At 37.5% G+C, this 27,331-nt stretch overlaps 1 protein-coding gene across 1 annotated transcript; it reads left to right on the top strand.

The window, feature by feature from the left end:
- The first annotated feature begins 3,585 nt into the window (after nt 1-3,585).
- Nucleotides 3,586-25,370, top strand: TPH1 (tryptophan hydroxylase 1). Its single transcript, XM_030918711.1, has 10 exons — nt 3,586-3,702; nt 8,202-8,385; nt 10,990-11,090; nt 14,458-14,525; nt 14,676-14,872; nt 17,694-17,829; nt 18,601-18,727; nt 20,343-20,438; nt 23,426-23,559; nt 25,196-25,370. Exons 1-10 carry the CDS (start codon nt 3,586-3,588, stop codon nt 25,368-25,370), a joined length of 1,335 nt encoding a protein of 444 aa, XP_030774571.1.
- Nucleotides 25,371-27,331: the final 1,961 nt, after the last annotated feature.

Below are 27,331 nucleotides of genomic sequence, written 5' to 3'. Positions count from 1 at the left end.
TTTACACGGTGTTAGCCAGGATGGTCTCGATCTCCTGACCTCGTGATCCACCCGTCTCGGCCTCCCAAAGTGCTGGGATTACAGGCTTGAGCCACCGCGCCCGGCCGCCACTCACATCTTAATGTAATAATGTATGTCTTTAAATAAATCAAAATAATATAAATGCCTTGCATATCATAAATTTCAATTAATGTATCCTTCACCCTCCTCTCCCCACACCCTTTAAGGAGATGTTGGCACAAAGCTTGATCCATTCAAGAATCAGGTAAAGAAAATAATTGTGAACCCTAAAGGGATGGAGCCATGACTGTTAGTACCTTCTCACAATAGCAACTTCCGGGAGAGCTTAGGAGCCAGTTTTGAAAATTGAAGGAAATCCTCGTTTTTTTTTTTTTTAAGAGACGGGGCTTTACTCTGTCACCCAGGCTGGACTGCAGTGGCGTGATCATGGATCACTGCAGCCTAGAACTCCTGAGCTCAAGTAAGCCTCCTGCCTCAGCCTCCCTCCCTGGTAGCCGGGGCTGCAGGTGAAAGCCACTATGCCCGGCTGACTTAAACAATTGTTGTTGTTGTTGTTGTTCATGCTGCATCTCACTATGTTGCCCAGACTCTTCATAATAGTTTTTGTTGTTGTTGTCGTTTGTCTGTCTGTTGGTTTTGAGATGGAGTCTCCCTCTGTTGGCCAGCCCGAGTGCAGTGGCACGATCTTGGCTCCCTGCAAACTCTGCCTCCTGGGTTCAAATGATTTTTGTGCCTTAGTCTCCCGAGTAGCTGGGATTACAGGCATGTGTCATCATGCCAGGCTAATTTTTGTATTTTTAGTAGAGACAGTTTTTCACCATGTTGGCGAGGCTGGTCTTCAACTCCTGACCTCCAGTGATCCACCCGCTTTGGCTTTCCAATGTGCTGGGATTACAGGCATGAGCTACTGCGGCTGGCCTCATATAGTTTCATATGAAGAGTTTTATTCCAAGCTCCAAGAGATTGTTGAAAGACAAATTATCAGAAGATCTAGAATTCTGTTGGTGTTACCACTGACTGGAAAAAATCAGTGGTAACTTTTCTTTACTGTTCCCTGATACTTGCTCCCAGTTCTTAAAGCTGATGTACATGATGAAGCTAGTGGTTGGCCAGGAAATAGCTTATATTTGCAGAATCCTCTTCCTTCTGCATGTCATGGTGACGGTATCAGGAAACATGAGGACTCAGTAAATACAGGCTAACTCAGTACATTTTACTTTGGGGTCTTTGTCTATTTGTTTGCAAAAAAACTGCTGAATTGTTTGCTTGAGATTTGGAATTTAATACACTTTAGGGATTTTATAATAAATTAATGAAACTGAAATCACCTTGATATAAAACAATACTGACATTTTATATCATAAAGCAACTTTTCCACATGCTTGCTATTATAAGAAATATGTTAATCATCTTGTAAAATGCCTAATTCCTAGGGCAAGAAAAATTCTTAGCCAGAGGTGTTTAGAATGTCTATTTCATTACTTTAACATTTTCTCTTTTTTTGAAGACTGGAAAATTTGGGACATATTCCCCATTATTTGAGATAATACTTATTGAGTACTTAGTGTAGGTTAGCAACTGTTCCAAGAGTTTTATATAAATTATAACTATTTAATTCTCATAACAATAAGTTTATATATATTTAATCCTCCTTATAATCATGAGAGTGGTGTTGATTATCCTCCCTCTAAGTTTGCAAATAAAGAGATTGATACTCATAAAGATTATGAGTTGCCTAGATGGATTTACAGAAAGATTTATTACTAGCAATTTGTTATATTATTTTGCATCTCTCTTATTGTTTACATTTGCACACTATAGGACAACGTCACCCATACTCTGTGTTTAATAAGAAAAGTCAATCTGTGAGTGGTAATTGAATGGGTAACAAACATTTCTGAAGGTTTTCATATCCCTAAAAGCATTTTGAGAATGCTTATCTGAGACCATCCCTGAATTTTTAGCCCCCGAGTCACCAATTTGGTATTTTCTGTTTATACTTAAGTTTACCTTGAGAAATGGTCACTTCCTTTGAAGTGGAAAATCTCATAAGATCTTTTGCTTCTCATCCATAAATCCTTTCTCAGCAGAGACTCATGGATGGGCTAGAAGCTGTATTCAGTCATCTTTAGAAGCACATGGGATATTGATCAAAGAGGTGGGGAGGTGGGGAGATGGGAAGGTGAGGGGTGGTTGAGCGTACTCCTTGGGTATCATGGCTGGGATCTCAGTGTCCCTTCTCTTCTGCTTCTTTGTACTTATTGAGAAGTCTGTCTTCCATTTTCTCCTTCCCCATAAACAAGTGTGTGAATTCTTTGGAGACAAAGAATTGTTTTAAAATTTTTACTTTTCTTTAAAAGTAAAATTTTAAATTTCTTTAAAATTTTACTATTCTTGTTTTAAAAGTTTTACTGCCCTAACTTTGACTGTGGTGCTTTACACATGTGAATGTGTTGGGTTGAAATTTTATTCATTTTACCATTAGTAATTGTTTGAATCACAGAAAAATCCACATAATTATTCAGTTTAACTGGCCATTTAGTTTTATAGCATTTGAAGTAGAAATTGTTTTAATTCTAGAGACTAATTTGGCATAATTTAAAAATCTTCGTAGTTTTGGGAACTTGAACCCAATGAATTCATAAATGTTGGTTAAATTTTGAATTATGTGTCTCTAACTCTTCTTGGTACCTGAAATATCCTAGTTTCTTCCATGAGGAAAATCTCAGAATAGCACGCCACATTATGGTGTTTTACAACGAGTGGGAATTTTGTATGTTACGAGTTCCGGTAGCTGTTTGGTAACTTAGTTTTATATTAGAAAGGTTAAGTAGCATGCCCGAGGTCATACACTGATAAACATGAGGCCAGTAATTAGATATATCTGACTTCACATTCCACATATTTCCTTACACTGTTTTGCAGTGTAAATAAGTGGTTGAGAAGATACCAAAGTAGATATCTGGTTCATTTTCTGAGAAGCAGAGCTAGAATTCTCCTGGCTAGCAGTTATCCATCTAATGCACATATGTCTAGAGCTGGCCAGGCCTTTAGTTTACAAAATAAATAGAAAGCCTTGTCCCCACTCTGGAGGAGCTTGCTGCCTTGTCAGAAGGTGAGATATGTTCAAATAAAACATTTGGGGAAACCATTTGAGACCTGGTATAATGAAGTGCTAAGATTGTGGACAGGGCGGGGAGGAAGTAGGCCTTCTTGACTAGTTCAGGCTACAATAGTTGGAAAGACTACAAGAAGCCAGCAGGCTTGAGTCATGCCCTAAAAGAGGGATTGGTTTAGAAAAACACGAAAGGGAACTACTAACATGTATCGTGTGCCTATTCTGTTCTAGGCAGGTGTCAGGCGAAGTTTCATCTTATTTTGGTCTCACTAGATTCTTGCAAAGCTTATCTGCATATCTAGGTTCTATAAAAGGTTAAGAAACTGAAGCTTCCAGAAGTAAATTAGGCCTTAGTTATCAAATATTGTCTGCATTGTGCACCTTCTTTTTTAGCCCTTTGTCTTTGTTTTCATACTTTAGTTTTAGAGAATTACTCCAAATTCATCATGATTGAAGACAATAAGGAGAACAAAGACCATTCCTTAGAAAGGGGAAGAGCAAGTCTCATTTTTTCCTTAAAGAATGAAGTTGGAGGACTTATAAAAGCCCTGAAAATATTTCAGGTAAGTATTTTCCATATTTTTGCACAAAATTCTTCTAGAAATGAATCTCTAAAACTGTATTTAAAATACAGAGCAACATAGCAAGACCCCATCTCTTAAAAAAAAAAACAAAAACAAATTTAGCTGGGTGAGGTGGTGGACACCTGTAGCTCCAGCTACCTGGGAGGCTGGGGTGGGAGAATTGCTTGAGTCCAGGAGTCCAAGGTTACAGTGAGTGAGCTATGATCACACCACTACACTCTAGCCTGGGTATCAGAGTGAGATTTTTTTTCTCTCTCTCTCTCTATGTATGTTATATATATAAATTCTATATTTTTATATAATATACATATATAAATATATATAAATTATTGCAAATTCTTCGGAGGTGGAGTACAAACATTTGTTAAGAACTTGCATTTCTAAAATAGTGCTGAATTCTAACAAGGGATACAAACAATTTACAGAAGAAGAGATACAAATAGCTACTTTGGGAAATGGGGGAGAAAAAATTCACTTCATAGATTTTAGAGAAGCAAATTTTAATTTTAATAAAGTATTAAAATTTTATTGATATTTAATCAGACATTTTTAATTATATACTTGAGATTTAATGATATAGTCATAGTATATTTAATGATATTATTTTCATGTAGCAAAGATTCTGTAGTGACACTGTCCCCTACTGTCAGAGCTTCATTGCATTGGAGGTGCATTACCCTCCAATGCACCTTTGGCACGAGGGTAAATTTGTGTACCATGTAGGGAAACTATCTGGTAATATGGATTATGAGCCTTAAAATGTTCATACTTTTGACCCATAATTCTAATTTCATAAATCTGTCTTAAAAATATGGATCAGTCAAGCAGAACATGAATATTTATTGAGTCCTTACTATGTGTCAGGTACCACACCAGACACTAAGGATGTGGAGCTGGACGAAGTAAACACAGTGCCTGTTCTCACAGAGTATATAATCTAGTGGGGAAGGCAACACTAAACAAACAACTGCTATAAGTGAATAATTACTATGTGTAAAGTGACATGAAACAGAAGTACCAGATATTATGACAGCATTGAACTTGGGGGCCCTAACTGAGTTTAAGGGCTCAGGGACACACAAAGATGTATTGTTTATAGGAACTAAAAATTATAAATAATCCACTTGTCCTAATATAGGGGATGTTGAATTGTGCTAGCGGAACACCACTGTGGTTAAGCTCTGGTCTCCAGAGACAGACCACCTGAATTCAAATCCTTGCGCTGTCACTGATTACCTGGGTGGTCGTGGGCAAAGTGATTAATCTCTCCACACTTCAGGATTTATGTCCATAAAATGAGAACTGTACCTACATCATAGGGTCATTGTGAGCATTAGTACAGTTAATATCTCTAAAGTGCTTAGGATGGTACAGTACAAAGTAAGTGATCAATAGATGTTAGCTATGTTAAAAATCATATGACATACTATTATATAGCTGTTTGCAAAGAATATTTCAAAGAATTAAAAATCTGAAATATAGATAGTCTAGAAGAGCTTGTAATGAAAAGCATCAGTTTTCTTACCTAACACGTACCATATTCTCAGTCCCACTCCCCACAGGCAACCTCTTTTAACTATTTCCGGCCTTTAGTTTTTTTGGTGGTGAGTTTGTGAAATCTGAACATTGCTCTTATATGTCTTTTCGAGTTATCAACTTCACACTATATTCATTTACTTTCTATTATGAACAATGATACTGATACCACCTCCCTCCCTTCCCTCTCCCAGTCCTTCCAAATCTGATAATTGTAGTATTACTTTTAGCTGTTCTATTGATTACTTTTGAGTCTTTAAATAAAATACCTGTGTGTCTTCTTCCATCAACTTTTTAAATTTAATTTTTAATCAAAAAATAATTGTGCGTAGCTTAAGAACAACTCAACCCATACCATAAAACATATTTTTAAAAAAGCAGTCTTTTGCTCCATCTCTCTTCATTCCTAAGTTCCATTTAATTTTTTTGCAACCTTATGTGCAGAAGCTTGAGTTAATCACACTCATTAAATCACGTGTACACTATTATTGTTGATTTGTGCGACCTGTTCCTGTTTTATTTCATTCTTCAATTCTATCTCCATTTCTCTCTTCTGATAGAGAACTGCTCTCGTGTGTTTGATATATACATTGAATTACTTTTATCTACACTTCAGAATATGTAGTTTTTGTGCGTGCATATATTCGTAATTTATATAATCATATTGTGCGATAAAGATTCTTTTTCCCATGCAGCACTGTGTTCTTAAGACCTGTGCACACTGTTGTGTGAACATCTCATTCATTCTTCTAACTGCTACATGGTATTCTCCAGGTATGTCTCCATCCATTTTACTTATCCCCCACCTTGTGGAGGCAACCATTTTCAACTCTTTAGACTATTTTTCTAATATTTCCTTCCACACTTATAAATTATATGCTTATTCTGCTTCTACTTCTTGATTTCTAAAATTATAGATAATTATCTATTGATTTTCAACAATGAAGCAAAAATTTAGGTTTCTTGACACAACTCCCCTTCCGATGGCCTCTTCAACTTCCTTTCCACTCGTCTTCCCAATGCATTTGTGTCCCGGTTTTTGGCTCTGTCAGTCTCTAATGTTTTTATTATTAAGATTATGTAAATATTGTTTGAAGAAGAGCCATAGTATCCACCTTTGTGACTCTTCCTTTCTTGTGCAAGAGGATTACAGCATAGTGTTTAAATGCATGGACTGTGGACCTGGACAGCCTAGATTTGAATTCTGGCTCTGACACTTGTCTCCTGTGTGCTTCTAGCCAAACTGCTTAACCTCTCTATGCGTCTGTTTCTGTAATTGAAATGACGGATAGGGAATGTTTCACGTACTACTTCTACTTTATCTGAATTTTCCAGACTGTGTTTTTCTTCCAGATGAACTTTGAAATTATTTAATTACATTTCCTCACCAAATTCCATTGAGATTTAAATTTAGGAATAATTGACGTTTTTGTATCTTTTTTTTTTCCTCTGAAAACATAGTTTGGCTTTATATTTATTCAAGTCATCATTTAGAAAATATTTACAAATGCATTATTAATGTAAAAATGTATAAGAAATAGATGAAATGAAACTCTTCTCTATACCTGATCAATCCCAGTATATTTATAACTGACTTCTATTGATTCCGTGATAAATTCTATGTTCCCAGATAACCCTGCCTATTCTAATTTCCTAACATCCTCAATCACTCACTCCTCTTTCTTGTTAGCTCACGTTCCCTGAATTTTTTTTTTTTTTTTAAGAAAGGGTCTCACTCTGTCACCCAGGCTAGAGTGCAGTGGCACAATCACGGCTCACTGTAGCATTAACCTCCTGGGCTTGAGTGACCCTCCCACCTCAGTATCCCAAGTAGCTGGGACTTATGGTGTGTGCCACTACACCTGGCTAATTTATTATTTTTTTGTAGAGACGGGGTCTTGCTACGTGGTCCAGGTTGGTCTTGAACTCCTGGGCTTAAGTGATTTTTCCACCTTGGCCTCCCAAAGTGTTGGAATTACAGGCGTGAGCCACCACGCCTGACCTATTCTATCTACTCTTTAAGATTCATTAAGTTCCCGCCTGCACCATGAAACTTTCTACTCTCTCTTAAGTCGTAATGCTTTTCCCTTTGCTGAGCATCTGCATCTGAACACTCTTTACTTTATTTTCTTAATCTTCCATGTGTTAGCCAACTAGAATGTAAATACCTTTATGTCTTTCCTTTATATTCTTTGCAGCTCTCACCTAGTTGCATGGGTGTTCATTAAGTTATTTTAGGATGCACTGGTTAGTATTGGAGATTATCTGCTCTAACTTTCTCATTTTTTTAGATGAAAAAACTATTGGGTGATTGGTTCTCATGTTTCATTATCATGTCCCCAGCACTCTTCCTCAGCTACCCAAATTGGAAAGAGAACATACCCTCTTCCCACACTTCTACACACAGCACCCCCATCTTAGGCTGACTTGGAAGAGGTCAGAAGAGGAGATCTGGTTCAGCTGTTACTAAGAATGTAGCTTAAGAGATTTGAGGTATTAAATACTCTGTGCTCAAGCTGTTCATCTAATTTTATTAAATGAATTTTTGAAAGGGAAACTCTTCTTTCTCCAGGACTAACATTGGTATCATTTTTTGAAAACTAGCTTTTATTTATGAGAATTTTCAAAAGATTCCTCTTTGCCAGGAAACTTAATAATATTTTAATTTGAATTCTGATTAATTCTGACAATCTGAAGGGCCTCCAGTGTGTGTTATTTTATTGGTTTCTGGAGGGTGGGATGAATTTTGAAAACTTTTCTGACCAGTACATAATTTTTAAGAAGGAATGATTTTGTTGTTGGCAGCACTAAAAACAGCCTTTTTCCCTTTAGCTGTTCTGAGAAGTCTGAATCTGATTTTTAGTGGTAATGAAAGTAGCCTGCTCAAAGACTATTAACATTTGAGGCAGTTACATGAAATCTTTACCCTGTGCTTTACACAGGAGAAGCATGTGAATCTGTTACATATCGAGTCCCGAAAATCAAAAAGAAGAAACTCAGAATTTGAGATTTTTGTTGACTGTGACATCAACAGAGAACAATTGAATGATATTTTTCATCTGCTAAAGTCTCATACCAATGTTCTCTCTGTGAATACACCAGATAATTTTACTGTGAAGGAAGATGGTAAGTTCGAAAGGTGAAAATACTACTTAGAAGATGAAACACCAGATGTGTGTTCAATCTTATATTTATCTTGAAAACATGAAAATAATAAAACACAATCTCTCCAAATTGCTTATAGTCTGGTATTGAAGGGAACACAAAATATAGTTGTTCAAGATACCAAAGAAAAATTATAAAGCAACATTTGATCTAGTGTGAGAGAAATGAAAAAGAAAATCTTGAGTATAAGAAACAGCTGGGTGTGCTGGCTCATGCCTGTAATCCCTGCACTTTGGGAAGCCAAGGCAGACTCGCTTAAGTCCAGGAGTTCAAGACCAGACTGGGCAACATGGAGAGACCCAGTCTCTGCAAAAAATACAAAAATTAGCCAGGTGTGGTGGCATGCACCTATGGTTCCAGCTACTCTGGAGGCTGAGGTGGGAGGATCACCTGAGCCTAGGAGGTTGAGGCTGTAGAGCCGAGCTGAGATCATGCCACTGCACTCCAGTTTGGGTGACAGAGCAAGACCCTGTCAAAAAAAAAAAAGAAAGGAAAGAAAGAAAGAAAGAAGGCAGGAAGGCAGGCAGAAAGAAAAAAAGAAAGAAAGAAAGAATGAAAGAAAGAAAGAATGAAAGAAAGAAAGAAAGAAAGAAAGAAAGAAAGAAGAAAGACAACACAATTTGGCATATTCAGGGATTGATTATCTCTCATTCCAAAGCATCAACATTTCTTGATTTGAAAAACCTCTAATTCACAATCCCTGAGCACTTAGTAAGTCTCATAAGACTTGGCATCTAGCAGATAGTAAATGAATATTTAAATTTGTTGCAAATTTTGACAGTTGCTGACAACTATGAAATGACACACAATATGTATAGCAGGGGAATCATCCACGGCCTGTTAGGAACCAGGCTGCACAGCTGCAGTGGGCAGCAGGTCCGGCGAGCCTTACCGCCTGAGCTCTGTCTAGGAGCGTGAACCCTATTGTGAACCACGTGTGCGAGGGATCTAGGTTGTGTGTTTCTTATGAGAATCCAATGCCTGATGAAACCATCTCCCGCCTCCCCATTCTTGGAAAAATTGTCTTCCACAAAACCACTTCCTGGTGCCAAAAAGGCCAGGAACAACTGATGTACAGCATTCCTTCCAAAAGCAAATGAGAAAGCAGTAAAGCCTTCTAAAGTTTCAGATACTCAGGTAGCAAAGATAAAGGTTAAGATCTCTACTGGTGAAAACATCCTTGAAGTTCACTCGAGGCAAAAGACAAATGGATAATTTAGGTACATTTTATATATGGTACTCAATCTAAAATAATCTCTTCAGATTCTGTCCACAATATTTAAGGTGTAATCAGGACTGCTATTCATCTACTATGCGTTTGTACAGCTATATAATTATTAAAATACTGATATATCTCCACTTCTGGCTGGCAGAGAGCTGCTTCCCCAAGTCCCTTGAGGGCTCTTCACCATGCCTGAAGCCTCTGTTGCTCCAGAGACCGCCCCCCCCACCAGGAAATCCCACACCCATCATTAACAACTAAAGGGTTAACACTTTGCAGAGCAGAAGCCTGGGACTCTGCTGATGTCTATTTTGGGTGTTTACTGCTCCTGTTGTATTTGTTGTTAAATCCCTTGAATATCACTCCTGGGTATGTTAGAAAGAGCAATATGCTGGGGCAAGAAGAGCTGAGTTCTAGTCCTCTGTCTTCCAAGAGGAGTGCATTACCTAGGGTAAATTACCTCTCTGGAATTTGATTACCTCATCTGTAAAATGCAGAGGTGTATAGATGACTAAATAGTTCAGTTGATACACCAGCCTTGTGACAGATATTTCTACTAAGAAATAAGGATACAAAAGATACAGTCTCCACCCTACAGTTGTTTCCAGTCTTTCATGTAAGACAGACATATAAACAGGTACATTATAATAAAACGTAGTAAAAGCCTTTAGAGAGAGACATAAAGTCACAGGAACCCAGGGAACAGATAATTAGCTCTCTCTACAGGGTCAGGGAAGGCTTTGCGGAATGAGAAGATCTCATTAGATTTGGGTCTTGAAGGATATGAAGGATATTCTCAGGAAAACAGAAGGGCAGGGTGGGGCAGGCAATGGGAGTGGAATAGCTATTCCAGACAGAAGAGTAGCATTTATAAAACCCCATGGTCTTATAGGGCTTGTGTGTCTGAGGAACGGTGAGAAGATCAAGGTGGCAAAGACAAATGATTTCTAAGACCTTTTCCACTGGCAAAAATAAATAAAATGTTTATTAAGTTTGTACCTTGGTCTATAAATAAAGTTGTGCATCTTTTTTCTGCTTTTGTAGAATAACTAAATATGTAGCTTAAGCATTTTTAAAACTTTTAGTCTGTTTCTAAAGTACAGTATTTCTCCAAAACTTAGAACATCAATCTGAAGACTCAAAAAAAAATTAAAGTTCAGAAATTTTGAATAAATTTTACTTTTTAGAAATAGGGCAATTTACTTAACTCGTACAAATCTTGCCTTGATGTACAACCTTAAATTAAAACTCTCATCCAACTGAATTTAATTTTCTCTTCTTTATTGTCTTAAGATTGTCTCTTCAACTTTTAGTGTTTCTTTTTTTTTTTTTTTAATTTTCAGGTATGGAAACTGTTCCTTGGTTTCCAAAGAAGATTTCTGACCTGGACCGTTGTGCCAACAGAGTTCTGATGTATGGATCTGAACTAGATGCAGACCATCCTGTAAGTATTTTCTTTTTTTTTTTAAGACCAAGTCTTGCTCTGTTGCCCAGGCTGGAGTGCAGTGGCACGATCTAGGCTTACTGCAACCTCTGCCTCTCGGGTTCGAGTGATTCTCCTGCCTCAGCCTCCCAAGTACTGGGATTACAGGTGCCCACCACCACACCAGCTAATTTTTGTATTTTTAGTAGAGACGGGGTTTCACCATGTTGGCCAGGCTGGTCTCAAACTCCCAACCTCAGGTGTTCCACCTGCCTCGGTCTCCCAAAGTGCTGGGATAACAGACATAAGCTAGCACCCTGTAAGTATTTTTAATAAATATATTTATAAAAACAATTCAAAGCAAACTAAAAATTAAGGGCAACTTTTTAGAGAAAGTGTTTTTTTCTAGACTAAATGAGATATTGTTTTAATCAAGATTTCAACAAGTGTTAGTAGACCTCTATATTGGTGGAATTGAGACTAACTGCCTGAAAAACGTAGAGCTTCATTTGTTCCAAAATATCTGTCCCATGCCCAGCATTCCTATTATTAAGAGCTATTCAAAAGGTTATACTAAAATGAAGATAGCGTCTGCAGTTTTTATTTAAATGGGCATGGGTTATTGGACAGGGAGATAAGTAAAAGCGGGCCAGAGAAAGACTTGCCACCCACACTGCCCAGCATGATTGGTTTATTAGGCAGTTGATGAACTAGGAAGTTGTTTCCTGAGAAAATTGTACAGTACAGGCAAGAGTTGGAGAATTAGTAAATCTAGAGCATTTCTGGGAGGGGAGGAGAGAAGAGAGTGCGATTGTGAAGTTGAACAGACCAGGGCTTTAATGTAGCTTCTCTCACGTGTTAGCTGTGTGAACGTGACCTTTGTATACTACCTTAGACAGCCACCAGATGATGTATCCAATTATTTTATAATCTTATTGAGTAACGATTGCAATTAATTGCAGTACTTGCCAGAAGGGAGCATGTAGTCTAGTTGAAAAGCTAAAGCACACATATATAAACAAACACACACAAGATAAAATATAAAAAGCACACTGTGAAAATTTTGCTTCATGAAAAAATTGCCTCAAAATGTACATAAGAGAGCAAACACTTCTAGCTGAAGAGATCAGAGAAAGGCAACATTTCAACTGGGCCTTAAAAGATTTCAGCAGATAAGAGATGGAAAGGAAGAACAATTCAGGAGGGAACAGTATGAACAAAGGTTCAGAGGCAAGAAAATCTGGGGCATGTTTATGGAAAGGTGAGTACATCAGTTTTACTGATCTACCAAGTCCTGCTGATTTTCACCTCCTAGGTATTTCTTAAATGTGTTCCTTATTCATCCCTACGACCACATCCCTTAACTGGTCTTCCTTCCTCTAGCCTTGTCATCTTCAAACACCTCCTCCTTATCCTCATTAGAATGATCTAAAACCTCAATATGACTATTATTCATCTTCTCTCTTAAAAATCACCAATGGCTCCTAGGTACATACTTAAAAGAATTGAAAATATATGTCCATACAAAAACATATACACAAATGATTGTAGCAGCATTATTCATAATAACAAAAAAGTGGAAACAACCCAAATGTCCATTTACTGATAAATAGATGAAGTATGGTATATTTATATAAGCAAATATCATTGGCCGTAAAAAGAGATGGAACACTGGTATGTGCTGCAACATAGATGAACCTTGAAAACATTATGGCAAATGAAAGAAGCTAGTCACAAAAGGTCCCGTATTGTATGATTCCATTTATATGAAATGTCCAGAACAGAAAAATACATAGAAACAGACAGTGGATTACTGGTTGCCAGGAGCTGGGGAGGGTTGGGGTGGAGAGCATGGTGTTTTTTTGGGGGGGACAAAATCTTTCTGAAATTAGATGGTGGAGATGGTTGTTTAACTCTGTGGATATCTAAAAACCACTGAATGGTTATTTTATGGTATGTGAATTATACCTCAATAAAGTTGTTATTCAAAAAACACCAGTGGGTTCCCAATACCCACGGCTAAACTCCAAGCTCCTTAATGGACCTTTAATTTGCAGACCCCAACTAGTTTCAACATGCTCCGCCTTGCTCTCCAAGTTTGAGCAACATGAGGTTGCTTGTATTTTCTTAGGCACAACATGCTGGGTTTGTTTGTTTGTTTGTTTGTTTGTTTTAATCACTGTGCTATTTCCCCTCCTCTTTTGTGTCTTAGCTTGAGAGTAATCACTGGGAATCCTTCCCTGAACCACACAGTCGTTTTAAGTGTGCGTGCCGTTCTGTACATATCTGTGCAATATGATGAGACACTTATTGTATCATTTTACAATAACAGGTTCATGTAAACTCCTTTAAGCCCCAGACTGCTTTGTTTTTCCAGATTTTAGCACAAATCATAGTAAATCTGTGCTCCCTCATAGATCTGTGTTAAACAGATGAGTCTCATTCTCTCTTTTCAGGTGTCCTCTTCTTTCCCATTGTTTACATTTTTGGCTATTTTCTCCTGGGCTTTGATTTTTGATTTCTTATTTTGTCTTTTTTTTTTCTTTATGATAGAGTCTCCCTCTATTGCCCAGGCTGGGGTGCAGTGGCACCACCATATCTCACTGCAGCCTAGAATTCCTGGGCTGAGCCATCCTCCTGTCTCAGCTTCCCAAGGAGCTGGGACAACAGGCATGCACCACCACACCTGGCTAGTTACAATTGTTATTTAATTTTTTTTTGTACAGGCAGCGTCTTGCTTTGTTGCCCAGGCTGGTCTCAAACTCCTGGGCTCAAGTGATTCGCCCTCGTAGGTCTCCCAAAGTGTTGAGATTACAGGTGTGAGCCACCACACTCAGCCATTTTGTCTAAAAAAAATTTTTTTCATGAGTATAAATTCTAATGTTACTATTTTGTCTGCTGTTTAAATCATCATTGTTTTTGCAAATGGCAAATATATTTGCATTTTGTGATAAAATCTAAGACTAGATTCAGTTAAGTCACTATTTCAAATATTAATTACTTTTTATTATTAATTACTATTATGGATAAATATAACTGAAGATATAGTCAAATGATTAAAGAAAAAAAACCCTCACCCTTGGAAAAGAGCCATGTATTTAACTGGGATGGTGGTTTCCTTATTCTTTAAACTGTTTTATCTTTGTAGCCACTACACTATCTTTGTATCCATTATATCTTTTATCTTTGTAGCTACTGGAGTATAAAGCTGTCATGTAACATTGACTTTAAAATAAAAATGATCATAAATCTCTAAATAATGCTTGCTCATAGTAGCAATTATGTAGCCCTTTAATGTAATAGCTCTAGCAATAATGAAATGTTTCCCAAATATCATTTGTCAAGTTTTCTTAGTATGGATATTTAAAAACATATCTTTAATTATCAGGGCTTCAAAGACAATGTCTACCGTAAACGTCGAAAGTATTTTGCGGACTTGGCTATGAACTATAAATAGTAAGTATATTTTTAAAAATGTAGCCAACTTTGAGATAATAAAATAAGTGAATAGAATAAATTGTGTTCATTTAGTAAGTAGAAAGTGAAATAAGTGCCATTATTTATTAAATGCTAATTCAAAACAACTCCTTCCCTTTATCTCATTAGTGGAGACCCCATTCCGAAGGTTGAATTCACTGAAGAGGAGATTAAGACCTGGGGAACCGTATTCCAAGAGCTCAACAAACTCTACCCAACCCATGCTTGCAGAGAATATCTCAAAAACTTGCCTTTGCTTTCTAAATATTGTGGATATCGGGAGGATAATATCCCACAATTGGAAGATGTTTCAAACTTTTTAAAAGGTAATAAGCTAATTAATTTTTTGTAAGGGGGTTGCTGAACTCTGTTTTGATCGTGACAGCATTTTTTTTTTTTTTTTTTTTTTTTTTTTTTTTTTTGAGGCAGAGTCTCACTCTGTCGCCCGGACTGGAGTGCAGTGGCCGGATCTAAGCTCACTGCAAGCTCCGCCTTCCAGGTTTACGCCATTCTCCTGCCTCAGCCTCCCGAGGAGCTGGGACTACAGGCGCCCGCCACCTCGCCCGGCTAGTTTTTGTATTTTTTTTTAGTAGAGACGGGGTTTCACCGTGTTAGCCAGGATGGTCTCAATCTCCTGACCTCGTGATCCGCCCGTCTCGGCCTCCCAAAGTGCTGGGATTACAGGCTTTTTTTTTTTTTTTTGAGACAGAGTCTCTCTTTCTGTTGCCCAGGCTGGAGTACAGTGATGCTATCTTGGCTCACTGCAGCCTTTGCCTCCTGGGTTCAAGCGATTCTTCTGCCGTGGCCTCCCAAAGTGCTGGGACTACAGGCACCTGCCATCACAGCCGGCTAATTTTTGTATTTTCAGTAGGGATGGGGTTTCGCCATGTTGGCCAGGTTGGTCTTGAACTTCTGACCTCAAGTGATCCACCCACCTCAGCCTCCCAAAGTGCTGGAATAACAGGCGTGAGCCACCGCGCCCGACAATGACAGCATTTTTAATAGAGGAATAAAACGTAGTGATATGGGAGGTCAGAATTTTCCCGTACTCTGTCCTGGTGTATTGGATCCAGGATTGGGCACCTCATTGAAGGATAATCATAACCTGCAGCCAAGGTAGAGAAAGGTGAGCAGGATTATAAGGAGATTTGAAATTGTATCACAAAGCAAAACTTGAAGAATTCTTAGGGTGTTTAACCTAGAGATTGAGGGGCTGTTATAGCTTTATTTAGATAGTTGGAAGGATCTTTATAACAGAGGATCACTGTGCAACTCTAAAGTAAAGGACTGTTGGATAGAAACTTCAAGCTTTTGGCCCAGAATAGAGAATATCTTGTTAAAGAGTGATCTGAAAATAGAACAGGCTTATGAGATGGTTAGTTCCTCATCCGTGGGGATGTTTGTGCAAAAGCTCCACACCCATTTGCCAGGGATTTGGTAGAGGAGATTCAAACATCTTGGGGAAGGTTAAAGACCTTTTCCACATTAAGATTTTATAATTTTAGCAAGAAAAAAGATGGTGCTAGTAGAGACATAAACAAAGGGTAAGGACAATTTTGTCCTTTTAGTTCTTTATATTTGTTTGGTCCAGGCCTCTTTACTGTTTTTCTAGCTAGTATAGGAAGTAAAAGGAGCAGTGATCTATCTCCAAGGGTTTACAGTATTTAAGAAGTATAAATTTTCCCTTTTATATCAGTAGATAATCTCAGCAGATTACCATAGTGGAGAAAACAAAGAAGTTATGCTGTGACTGAAAAGAGTTTAGTTTCTTTCCATCATGGTCTGAAATTGCTGTCTTTGAGTTTCTTACGTAGACTTTAAAAATCTACATATCTATTTAACTCCTTAACAGTATTCAACAACTATACACAAAACTAGAAGAAATATACAGGAAAGAGCAATACAGTTTCTACAAGGGAAGAAATTATGTAATTGGTTTCTATAAAAACTAACTTTTGAAAAATAGTGATTAAGGATGATAGAGAACCAATGCATATAACATTGATAGACTTATAAAGATGGACAAATACACACTACAGAAATTGTAACATCAAATTTGCATGAGATTTGGAGGAAATGTTTTGTTATGCACACAAAACTGAAAGCTGTTCTCTTAGGGTCTGGAGCCTGGACTGGCTGCAGAATGTGTTGCTGAAAATGCTTCAAGGTCAAATATCAAAGAGAAATCAAAACTAACAGAAAGTTCAAGCAAAAGTTGGAAGGGAATACCAGCACTATCAAAAATGGTAGACACTAGACACATTTGGTTTTTTAAAATTTAAATAACTAAAATAAATTTAAATCAAGAGGTTGGTTCCTCAGTCACACTAACCACATTTCAAATGCTCAGTGGCTACATGCAGCTAGTAGTTGCCTTACTGGACAACACAGATATGGAGCATTTCTATCACTATGGAACTTTTTACTGGACAGTGCAGTCTGCCCATCAGAATGGGAGCATCCGAACACAACACAGCTGGATGGAACTGGAATACCAGAGTTGTGAGGGTTTGAAATGAAGGCCAAGATTAGGGCTTACAGGGGTCTCCCGAGCCACTGAATCCTAGTGGCAGGCCTCTTTTGCAGTATGCATGCAGTCTTGGCTGTTAGGAGATGGAAGAGCACTATCCCGTTTAGATAAAAGAAAGGGACTACTTTACAAGAGATGGTACTGGCTAAAAATGGCACAGCTTCAAAAATGGCTCTGATTTAAATGAATATATCTTGTTAGTGAGTTTTAACAAAAAGAAGATATCTAGGAGATAGTATAAACCCTTTAGGGAGACAGCAAGGTGTTGTATGTCATGAGGAGATCTGAGTTGTCATTCTACCTTTATCAACTAATGTGTGGACTTCGGCACATTATTGAGTCTCTGAGCCTCCATTTCATAGTTGTCACAATAAGAAGAAACATCCTTAACTCATGTTGTAAACATGAAAGGAGATGTGATATGTAAAAGGTCTAACTCATTGCCTGGCCGTAGCAAGTGCTTAATAGTAATTAGTTGCCCTTAATATGCATATGATAAATTTTAGTTTCCATGTCCTCCATCAAAGTGTTACTTGGTGCCACCAGCAGAACTAAAATGCTGCAGTCAGGGGTCTATTCTGGTAAAGATTTTCTTTGTTTTCTCCTTTGCTTTGCAGAGCGTACAGGTTTTTCCATCCGTCCCGTGGCTGGTTACTTATCACCAAGAGATTTCTTATCAGGTTTAGCCTTTCGAGTTTTTCACTGCACTCAATATGTGAGACACAGTTCAGATCCCTTCTATACCCCAGAGCCGTAAGTACTTCTATTTCAGCCATGAATTCATCAAATAGTTATTTATAATAATGGCATCTGCCTTATGGTTTTTTTTTTTTCCTTTGGTTTGTGAGGATTAAATAAATTAGCATATGTGAAGCATTTAGAATGGCGCCTGGCATGAAATACATGTTCCATGCTCTATTATGTGTTAGCTATTATTATTATTAATTGACAACCTAGTAGGTGCTAGCTGCTATTCTGAGCATAGGGAATGTAACACTGAAAAAAATGAGAAAAAAATTTCTGCCTGCATAGAGCTTGTATTCCAGTGGGGGATATAGATAATAAACAAACCAGTAAATGTATGCAAATGTTGCATCGAGTGGTGATGAGTCCCGTGGAGAAAAATAAAGCTGAGAAAGGGGGGTGAAGGAGGGTGTAGGTGGGTGGGAGTGTGTGTGTGTGTGTGTGTGTTGCTGTTTTGAAAAGGGTGATCAGGGAAGGCCTTGGTGAGAAGGTGGTATTTGAGCAGAGATCTGATTTGGGTGTGTATGTGGCAGGGTTGGGAGGTGGGGGTGGCGTGTGGATGTCCATAGATATCTGATACGCACTTATACGTGTGTCTGTGAGTGGCCAAGGTTTTGAACCAAAATTGTTTCTTTATTTGATTAGTGTCCTTTGTGATCCATTACCAAAGTAATATCACCTGATCATTAGAATAAAATATTGGATTGCGATTTGATTGAATGGTTGATTATGCACTTATGTTAAGCACTGCAGCGTGACAAACTTGTACCTCTGTTTCAGAGATACCTGCCATGAACTCTTAGGTCATGTCCCGCTTTTGGCTGAACCTAGTTTTGCCCAATTCTCCCAAGAAATTGGCTTGGCTTCTCTTGGCGCTTCAGAGGAGACTGTTCAAAAACTGGCAACGGTATAAATCTGGAATTAACTGTATAGATCACTCATTTTCACCTGGGGTAGGGTGTATGAGTATCTGTGTAGTTTAAAAGTACATATTCAGAATGACCATTAGAAAATTTGTCTTTGCCTGGAGGTTGCAGTGAGCCGAGATTGCGCCACTGCACTCCAGCCTGGGGGACAGAGTGAGACTCTGTCTCAAAAAAAAAAAAAAAAAAAAAAAAAAAAGAAGAAGAAGAAAAGAGAGGAAAGGATAAAGAAGAGAAGAGAAAAGAAAAGAAAGGAAAAGAAAATTTGTTTTCGTTCATAATCTTTAATTCAAATAACATTAAAGAAGGATGTAAAATTTTAAGGTTTATCAAAAGGAGACATGAGCTTTAAAAAAGGTAGAGAAAAACAAGATTACAATAATATGTTATCTATCTTTTATTTTCCAATAAAAAAGATAGGTTTCCTTAAAATTATGCTAAAACGTTTTTGAGTACTAGGTACAAGACACTGGGCTGGAAATACAAAGATGAGTAAGGCCTGGTTTCTACCTTTAAGGAGCTTATATACTGTTTGAGGAGACAATTATGTCAAATGAGATAGCCTGTAGCAAAGTTCAGCTTGCTCTGGGAGCATAGAGAACCTGGGGAAGTTTTCCTGGGAGAAGGACATCTGGATTAGCTGATGGAAAATGAGTGATGTGCTGAGCAAGGAAGGAAATGCATCTCAGGATAAGGGCACACAAGGAAAGACAAGGAGGTGCTTAATGTGTCTGGAGAAACAGCGAGAAGCTGGAGCAGAGTGTCCAAGCATGGGGAAGGCAGTGTGAAATAGGAAAGTGCTTCCAAAGCTGTGGTTTGGGGACCCTTGGGGTCCCTGAGACTCTTTTATGGGGTCCTTGAGGTCAAAATCATGCCTAGATGAAAGATCCATTCAAAGCACACAGTGGATTTTAATGTAACAGGCAGTTCATTGACATAATTCAGATCCCGCATTGCAGTTGAACTTTAAAAATCTCTACCCACTTGTTGAGTCTTCATGCAGGGTAAAAGAAGAATATCCACAATTATCCAAAAAAGATTATTAAAATATTCAACCTTTTCTAACTAGATAACTGCATGAGGCTGATATAACTCATGTACTCAAACAGTATATCCCAAAAGGTTAAATACAGAAGCAGACACGAGACTCCATCTGTACTCTGGCCAGACATTAAAAAGATTTATAACATTGTAAAACAATGCTACTTTTCTTACTTTTTTGTTTTGTATAATATAGTTATTTTTATTAAAATATTATTTATGTTACCATAAAATGAGTTTATTAAATTTTAAAATTAATTAGCAAGCATTTTCCCCTCAGTTTTAATTTTTAATATGGCTAATATAGATAGTGATAATCTACACATACACGCACAAAAAAGGCTTTGGGGTCCTCTAATTTTTAATAGTATGTAAAAGTCATCAGAACAGAAGCTTGAGAAGTACTGGTTTAGGATGAGGCCAGATTGTAGAAAGACTTGTGAACTAGACTGGGATTTTGGACTTTATTCTAGGGTATTTGGGTCAGTGACTAAGAACTGTAATTTGTTTTAAGTTGAATTCTTCAGTGTATGAGAATAATATTGATTTTTTTTGCAGTGCTACTTTTTTACTGTGGAGTTTGGTCTGTGTAAACAAGATGGACAGCTAAGAGTCTTTGGTGCTGGCTTACTTTCTTCTATCAGTGAACTCAAAGTAAGAGTTGCAAATCTTTGTATATAACCATATTCACCTAATACAATTGATAAAACCTGAAATAGTTTTTGGTTTTGAACAAGAGCTTACTATGGAAAATACTTGGGGGTGTCACTAATCATTACCTGAATGTATTTTTCTCTATTTCCCAATTATATATTGTATAATATAATCCAAATGTGTGTATGTATATATATACACACACACACATATATATAAATCAGAATTTTATAAGGGCATCTATGGGGAACAGCAAGCTACTTCTTTTGCTGGAGTATACTGTGGGTTGAATAGCACTGTGGAAAATAAGTTTGGAATTGTAGGTTGGGCCATTGCATTAGTAATACACACACACATGAAATACTTTGATGTATTTCTGATATATATGAAATGGTATATATATAATATATTTTAAATAAGAAGTATTTTAAAGTCTTTGCTTACAAAGTCTTGCTGTTTCCTCACCATTTCTGATATACTAGCAATAACTTCTATAATTTCTAGGGAATTCTTTGAGATTTATTATTCATTCAATGAATAAATAAACTCATGTTTGTTGAGTAATGAATGTATGTGAAACACCATCCAAGGTACTATCTTGCTTTCAGGGAGCACTTGATGGTGGGTATATGAGTCATATACAGGAATAACTAGTGCTGGGTAGAAAGTAGGTGACATAATACAGGAATAAGTAAGTAAAGATCCTTGGGTGACTTTTACACAAAGAAGAGAGGAAGAACAAAGCCATGGAGAGGATCGTGGGGGCATTTACAGGGAAGAGCAAGCCATTTCTTTTGCTGGAGTGCACTGTGGGTTGAATAGAGCTATAGAAAATAAGTTCGGTGGGGTTGTTTGTTTTTTTCTTGTATATTTGTTTGAGTTCTTTGTAGATTCTGGATATTAGCCGTTTGTCAGATGAGTAGATTGCAAAAATTTTCTCCCATTCTGTAGGCTGCCTGTTCACTCTGATGGTAGTTTCTTTTGCTGTGCAGAAGCTCTTTAGTTTAATTAGATCCCATTTGTCAATTTTGGCTTTTGCTGCCATTGTTTTTGGTGTTTTAGACATGAAGTCCTTGCCCATGCCTATGTCCTGAATGGTACTACCTAGCTTTTCTTCTAGGGTTTTTATGGTATTAGGTCTAACATTTAAGTCTCTAATCCATCTTGAATTAATTTTCGTATAAGGAGTAAGGAAAGGATCCAGTTTTAGCTTTCTACTTATGGCTAGCCAATTTTCCCAGCACCATTTATTAAATAGGGAATCCTTTCCCCATTTCTTTTTTCTCTCAGGTTTGTCAAAGATCAGATGGCTGTAGATGTGTGGTACTATTTCTGAGGACTCTGTTCTGTTCCATTGGTCTATATCTCTGTTTTGGTACCAGTACCATGCTGTTTTGGTTACTGTAGCATTGTAGTATAGTTTGAAGTCAGGTAGCGTGATGCCTCCAGCTTTGTCCTTTTGAGTTAGGATTGTCTTGGCAATGCAGGCTCTTTTTTGGTTCCATATGAACTTTAAAGCTGTTTTTTCCAATTCTGTGAAGAAACTCATTGGTAGCTTGATGGGGATGGCATTGAATCTATAAATAACCTTGGGCAGTATGGCCATTTTCACAATATTGATTCTTCCTATCCATGAGCATGGTATGTTCTTCCATTTGTTTGTGCCCTCTTTTATTTCACTGAGCAGTGGTTTGTAGTTCTCTTTGAAGAGGTCCTTTACATCCCTTGTAAGTTGGATTCCTAGGTACTTTATTCTCTTTGAAGCAATTGTGAATGGAAGTTCATTCCTGATTTGGCTCTCTGTTTGTCTGTTACTGGTGTATAAGAATGCTTGTGATTTTTGCACATTAATTTTGTATCCTGAGACTTTGCTGAAGTTGCTTATCAGCTTAAGGAGATTTTGGGCTGAGACAATGGGGTTTTCTAAATATACAATCATGTCATCTGCAAACAGGGACAATTTGACTTCTTTTCCTAAGTGAATACCCTTTATTTCTTTCTCTTTCCTGATTGCCCTAGCCAGAACATATGAACAGACATTTCTCAAAAGAAGACATTCATACAGCCAACAGACACATGAAAAAATGCTCATCACTCGCCATCAGAGAAATGCAAATCAAAACCACAATGAGATACCATCTCACACCAGTTAGAATGGCAATCATTAAAAAGTCAGGAAACAACAGGTGTTGGAGAGGATGTGGAGAAATAGGAACACTTTTACACTGTTGGTGGGATTGTAAACTAGTTCAACCATTATGGAAAACAGTATGGCAATTCCTCAAGGATCTAGAACTAAATGTACCATATGACCCAGCCATCCCACTACTGGGTATATACCCAAAGGATTATAAATCATGCTGCTATAAAGACACATGCACACATATGTTTATTGCGGCACTATTCACAATAGCAAAGACTTGGAATCAACCCAAATGTCCATCTGTGACAGACTGGATTAAAAAAATGTGGCACATATACACCATGGAATACTATGCAGCCATATAAAAGGATGAGTTTGCGTCCTTTGTAGGGACATGGGTGCAGCTGGAAACCATCATTCTTAGCAAACTATCACAAGAACAGAAAACCAAACACCGCATATTCTCACTCATAGGTGGGAACTGAACAATGAGATCACTTGGACTCGGGAAGGGGAACATCACACACCGGGGCCTATCATGGGGAGGGGGGAGGGGGGAGGGATTGCTTTGGGAGTTATACCTGATATAAATGACGAATTGATGGGTGCTGACGAGTTGATGGGTGCAGCACACCAACATGGCACAAGTATACATATGTAACAAACCTGCACATTATGCACATGTACCCTAGAACTTAAAGTATAATTTTAAAAAAAAAGAGAGAAAAAAAAGAAAATAAGTTTGGAATTGTAGATTGGGGCCATTGCATTAGTAATATGTTTAGAGGTGTGCCAGTATGAAAATAGATATTATTCTTTGATTCACTGACTCTTTGCCTTCTAGCATGCACTTTCTGGACATGCCAAAGTAAAGCCCTTTGATCCCAAGATTACCTGCAAACAGGAATGTCTAATCACAACTTTTCAGGATGTCTACTTTGTATCTGAAAGCTTTGAAGATGCAAAGGAGAAGATGAGGTACAGTATATCTTCTTCATGCCTTCATTTTCTTCAGCAAGAGATCAGCCCCATGATGGTAACAAGTCACAGAAGTAAGCAGCTAGATAATTTGAAGCCCACAAGGAGCCTTCTGTCTGTAACACATTTTCCTTTCATAACAAGTATCTAGAGTATGTTGTGTATATGGATTTTGCATAGTTGCAAATATGTATCAGATACATTGAGAAACTGTTTTCTTTCCAATTCTTCAAATCACAAAGTTTAGTAGTTGAATAGGGAAAATAAATAATATGCAAATTACTATATAACAGCATGGAAAGTGACAAGAGCCTTGGAGAGATACAGATGAAACATTGTTCTGCATTTTATTCAAGAGCAATTCATTTCAGGTGGATGAACAGGGTACTCTTGATGTTATTTGAGAAAGGACTTGAAGGATAGATAATATTTAGACATGTTAAGTTTTAGGCTGAGAGATAGCAAGAAAAAAGGTCAGGATGTTGAGAAATATAGAAGATACATACAACGTAATCAAAGCTACGCTTTATTAATCAGCTAAGTGTGTGGTTAAGAAAGGAGGATATTGGAGGCAGAGAAACTTTTTAGAAGATTCTTGGAACACTTCAGGTGCAAACAAATGCCTGAACTAAGACAGAAGTAGTAGGAAAGGAAAAGACTTTCGAAACAGAATCAATGAGACAACATTGAGTAGAAGTGGTCATGAGATCACATTGTGATGATGGGGATTGATAGGGGTTGAAGTCATAGTTCTCGTCTTTCAGAGAAACCATTAGTTGGGGAGTTAGGCCATTCGCGAAACCAAGTAATAATACTAGCAGGGATTCCTCTAGCATAAATGGCAACTTCATGCAAATTAGAAAAGGGAGTCCCCTCTGTGTAGACCAGGTGGATTACCAGTTGGATTTCAGCTGCTACTCATGTATAGTTGTCCTCAGCTGCATATTTATCCCTAGGAGTCCTGGGCATGATTGTTCTTGGGGGGTGCCAAATGAGAGGTTCAAACAGTAGTTTGATAAAGGAGGCAGAACTTTAATGCTTGAAAAAAGGGCAGAATTTAGGTCATTTGAAAGGAGCCTAGAGGGAAACATTCTAAGCAGAAAAAATCTACATGTGCAGGAGGTAGGACCATTCCTAGTCTATTTTGGGGTACGTGAGTATGTGTGTGTCTGTATGTGTTATATGTTATATAAACACACAGGTTACATGTGTGGGTAGGTATAGTTATATAAGGCATGGCTGAGGGATCTGTTACTATGCGGTCAAGTGTTGTAATGAAACAGTTTTATGTCTACTGATAAAACTTCAGTAATTGGTCTCCTTACTCTTGTCAAGAGATGTATACAGTAATAAATGATTAATAAATCCATGTATGGGATCTTTCCCTAGTAATACCAGGGTTTTACAACTACTTTAGAAAATAGCTATAAAATAGTTATAACTACTTTAGATTTCTCACTTGTGTGGGATTCCAGGGGGCCTCTGCAAATGCAGTGTAGAGAAGTAGGTCAGATTGGTTGCATGCATATCTAACAGAAATTTGTCTTTTGCCTAGTATGTGAAATAGATTCTGTTGTTTGGTTTTCATCATTCACTCCCTAGAAATTGATTGTCTCCTATTTGTTTTCTTAAATAGAGAATTTACCAAAACAATTAAGCGTCCATTTGGAGTGAAGTATAATCCATATACACGGAGTATTCAGATCCTGAAAGACACCAAGAGCATAACCAGTGTCATGAATGAGCTGCAGCATGATCTCGATGTTGTCAGTGATGCCCTTGCTAAGGTCAGCAGGAAGCCAAGTATCTAACAGTAGCCAGTCATCCGGGAACATTTGAGCATCAACTCGGAGGCCTCTGGGTCATCTCTTGCTTTTCTTGAAAACCTGATCCTGGAGGGACAACATCTTCTGGCCAAACAATATTATCGAATCCCACTCCTTAATGAATCGCTAGTCTTTGAAAAACCTGGATGTTCTATTTACCACTTATTTTTTTTTTTGTTTAGTTTTATTTTTTATTTTTTTTGGGAACAGCTTTAATGAGACAATTTATATACCATACAAGCCACTGACCACCCATTTTTAATAGAGAAGTTGTTTGACCCAATAAATAGATCTAATCTCAGCCTAACTCTATTTTCCCCAATCATCCTTGAGTAAAATGACCCTTTATGATCGCTTAGAATACCTTGAGGAGTATTATGGTGCTGACTCATATTGTTACCTGAGATTCCCTTATTTCTAAAGTATCTGTTACTTATTGCTGAATTTGTGCCAAGCTCAATCACATTCACACTAAAATTTAACAGGAGACCCAGCTGTCTTTGTTGCCAGCATGAGCAAAAGTACAGAGGCCTTTGCACGTGGAGGATACCTAGTAAAGAGCAAGTAGTCTAGTTTCAAGTGTAGTATCTTGTAGGGAAATGGGAGTAACTAAGCCTGGAAAGGTTGAATCGGGCGTAATCATTAAGACTAGGCTAAGAATTTGAGACTTTATTTTTTAGGCATTAGGGAGCCCCTTCCCAAGTGACTGTCTTCCTTGAAACTTTGTTTTCTTTCAATGACATCACATGATACTGGTTTTATTCTAAACTATCTATCCTACTCATGGGTCCAAGGGAAACTTAGTGGAGATGCAACTTGCATGAGGCTGTACTCAGACATGTGGTCCTAGGTATTATAATGGGATCGTCCCCAGATTAACAGGAAGCATTGTTATCAAAGGCAAAGTTCAAACTGAGATAGGTAAGAGAAGCACAAAGCAAAAGATAGAAAAACAGTGCTGAGTACTTTATTTGTAAGGTATAAGGTGAGGCCATAAACAGAAAGGCATGCAATGAGAGTAGAGGCTGCAGAAAAGGGGAGGAAATAGAATGTCAGAAGGTCAAGAAGAGTGGTTTAGGACTGAGACTGTAAGTAATGCAATGATTGAAAGGAATGGTTTTTATGCAGAGTCAGCTGTGTAGCACAGGGAGTAAGCAGTCCTGTTATAAATGGGTGAAGCTGAACTCCAAAATACAAGCCTATGTCTCTTTAATTGGTCCCTTTCCTCCCTCTAGTCACTAAATGAAGATGTTCTTCAAGTTTCTGTCTTTGCACTTCTACTCTTTTTGCCATCACTTCATGGGGAATGTCACCCAGATACATGACTTCAGTTCTTATTTTGAATGACTCTTCTATTTGCAGTTATAACCCTGACATCTTTCTTGAATTTTTTTGCCCCTTAATTCCAACTAACTCCTGGATGTCTATGTAGATGTCTCATAATTAAGGCCAATGCTGTATAACTTCATGTGGCACCATCCACATAGAATGAATAGACGTTGTTCAATATGGCAGCCCTGTCAAACATCTCAAATTGAACAGGTCTATAAAGGGACTCAGAATCACTTGAATATCACAGTCCATCAGCTTCCTCTCCCAGTAATTTAATTTCCATTAATGGTATATTAAACATCATATTTTCAATCATTTTCATGTTTAGTCAGCTACTTAAAAATAGGCTTTTTTTCACATAAATAAATCATATACCATTTAACATGTTTTATTTCAACAGACTACTAGATCTTTTAGTACTTCTTTGTCCTCAAAATAAATTATTAAAAAACTTTGTATTTCATGTCATATTATATAAGAAATATAATTTTGAGAATAATTCATGCTGTTTTAAATTTTTACATTGTACATTTTAATAGCTAATCAACTCTTAAGTGTATATTTGATGGTAAATAGATGCTAGCTAATCTGGAATTATTTGAAATATTGATGAT

Source organism: Rhinopithecus roxellana, chromosome 15 (genome assembly GCF_007565055.1).
Source record: "Rhinopithecus roxellana isolate Shanxi Qingling chromosome 15, ASM756505v1, whole genome shotgun sequence".
NCBI classification, from domain to species: Eukaryota; Metazoa; Chordata; class Mammalia; order Primates; family Cercopithecidae; genus Rhinopithecus; species Rhinopithecus roxellana.
This window is presented reverse-complemented; position numbering and strand designations above follow the sequence as displayed.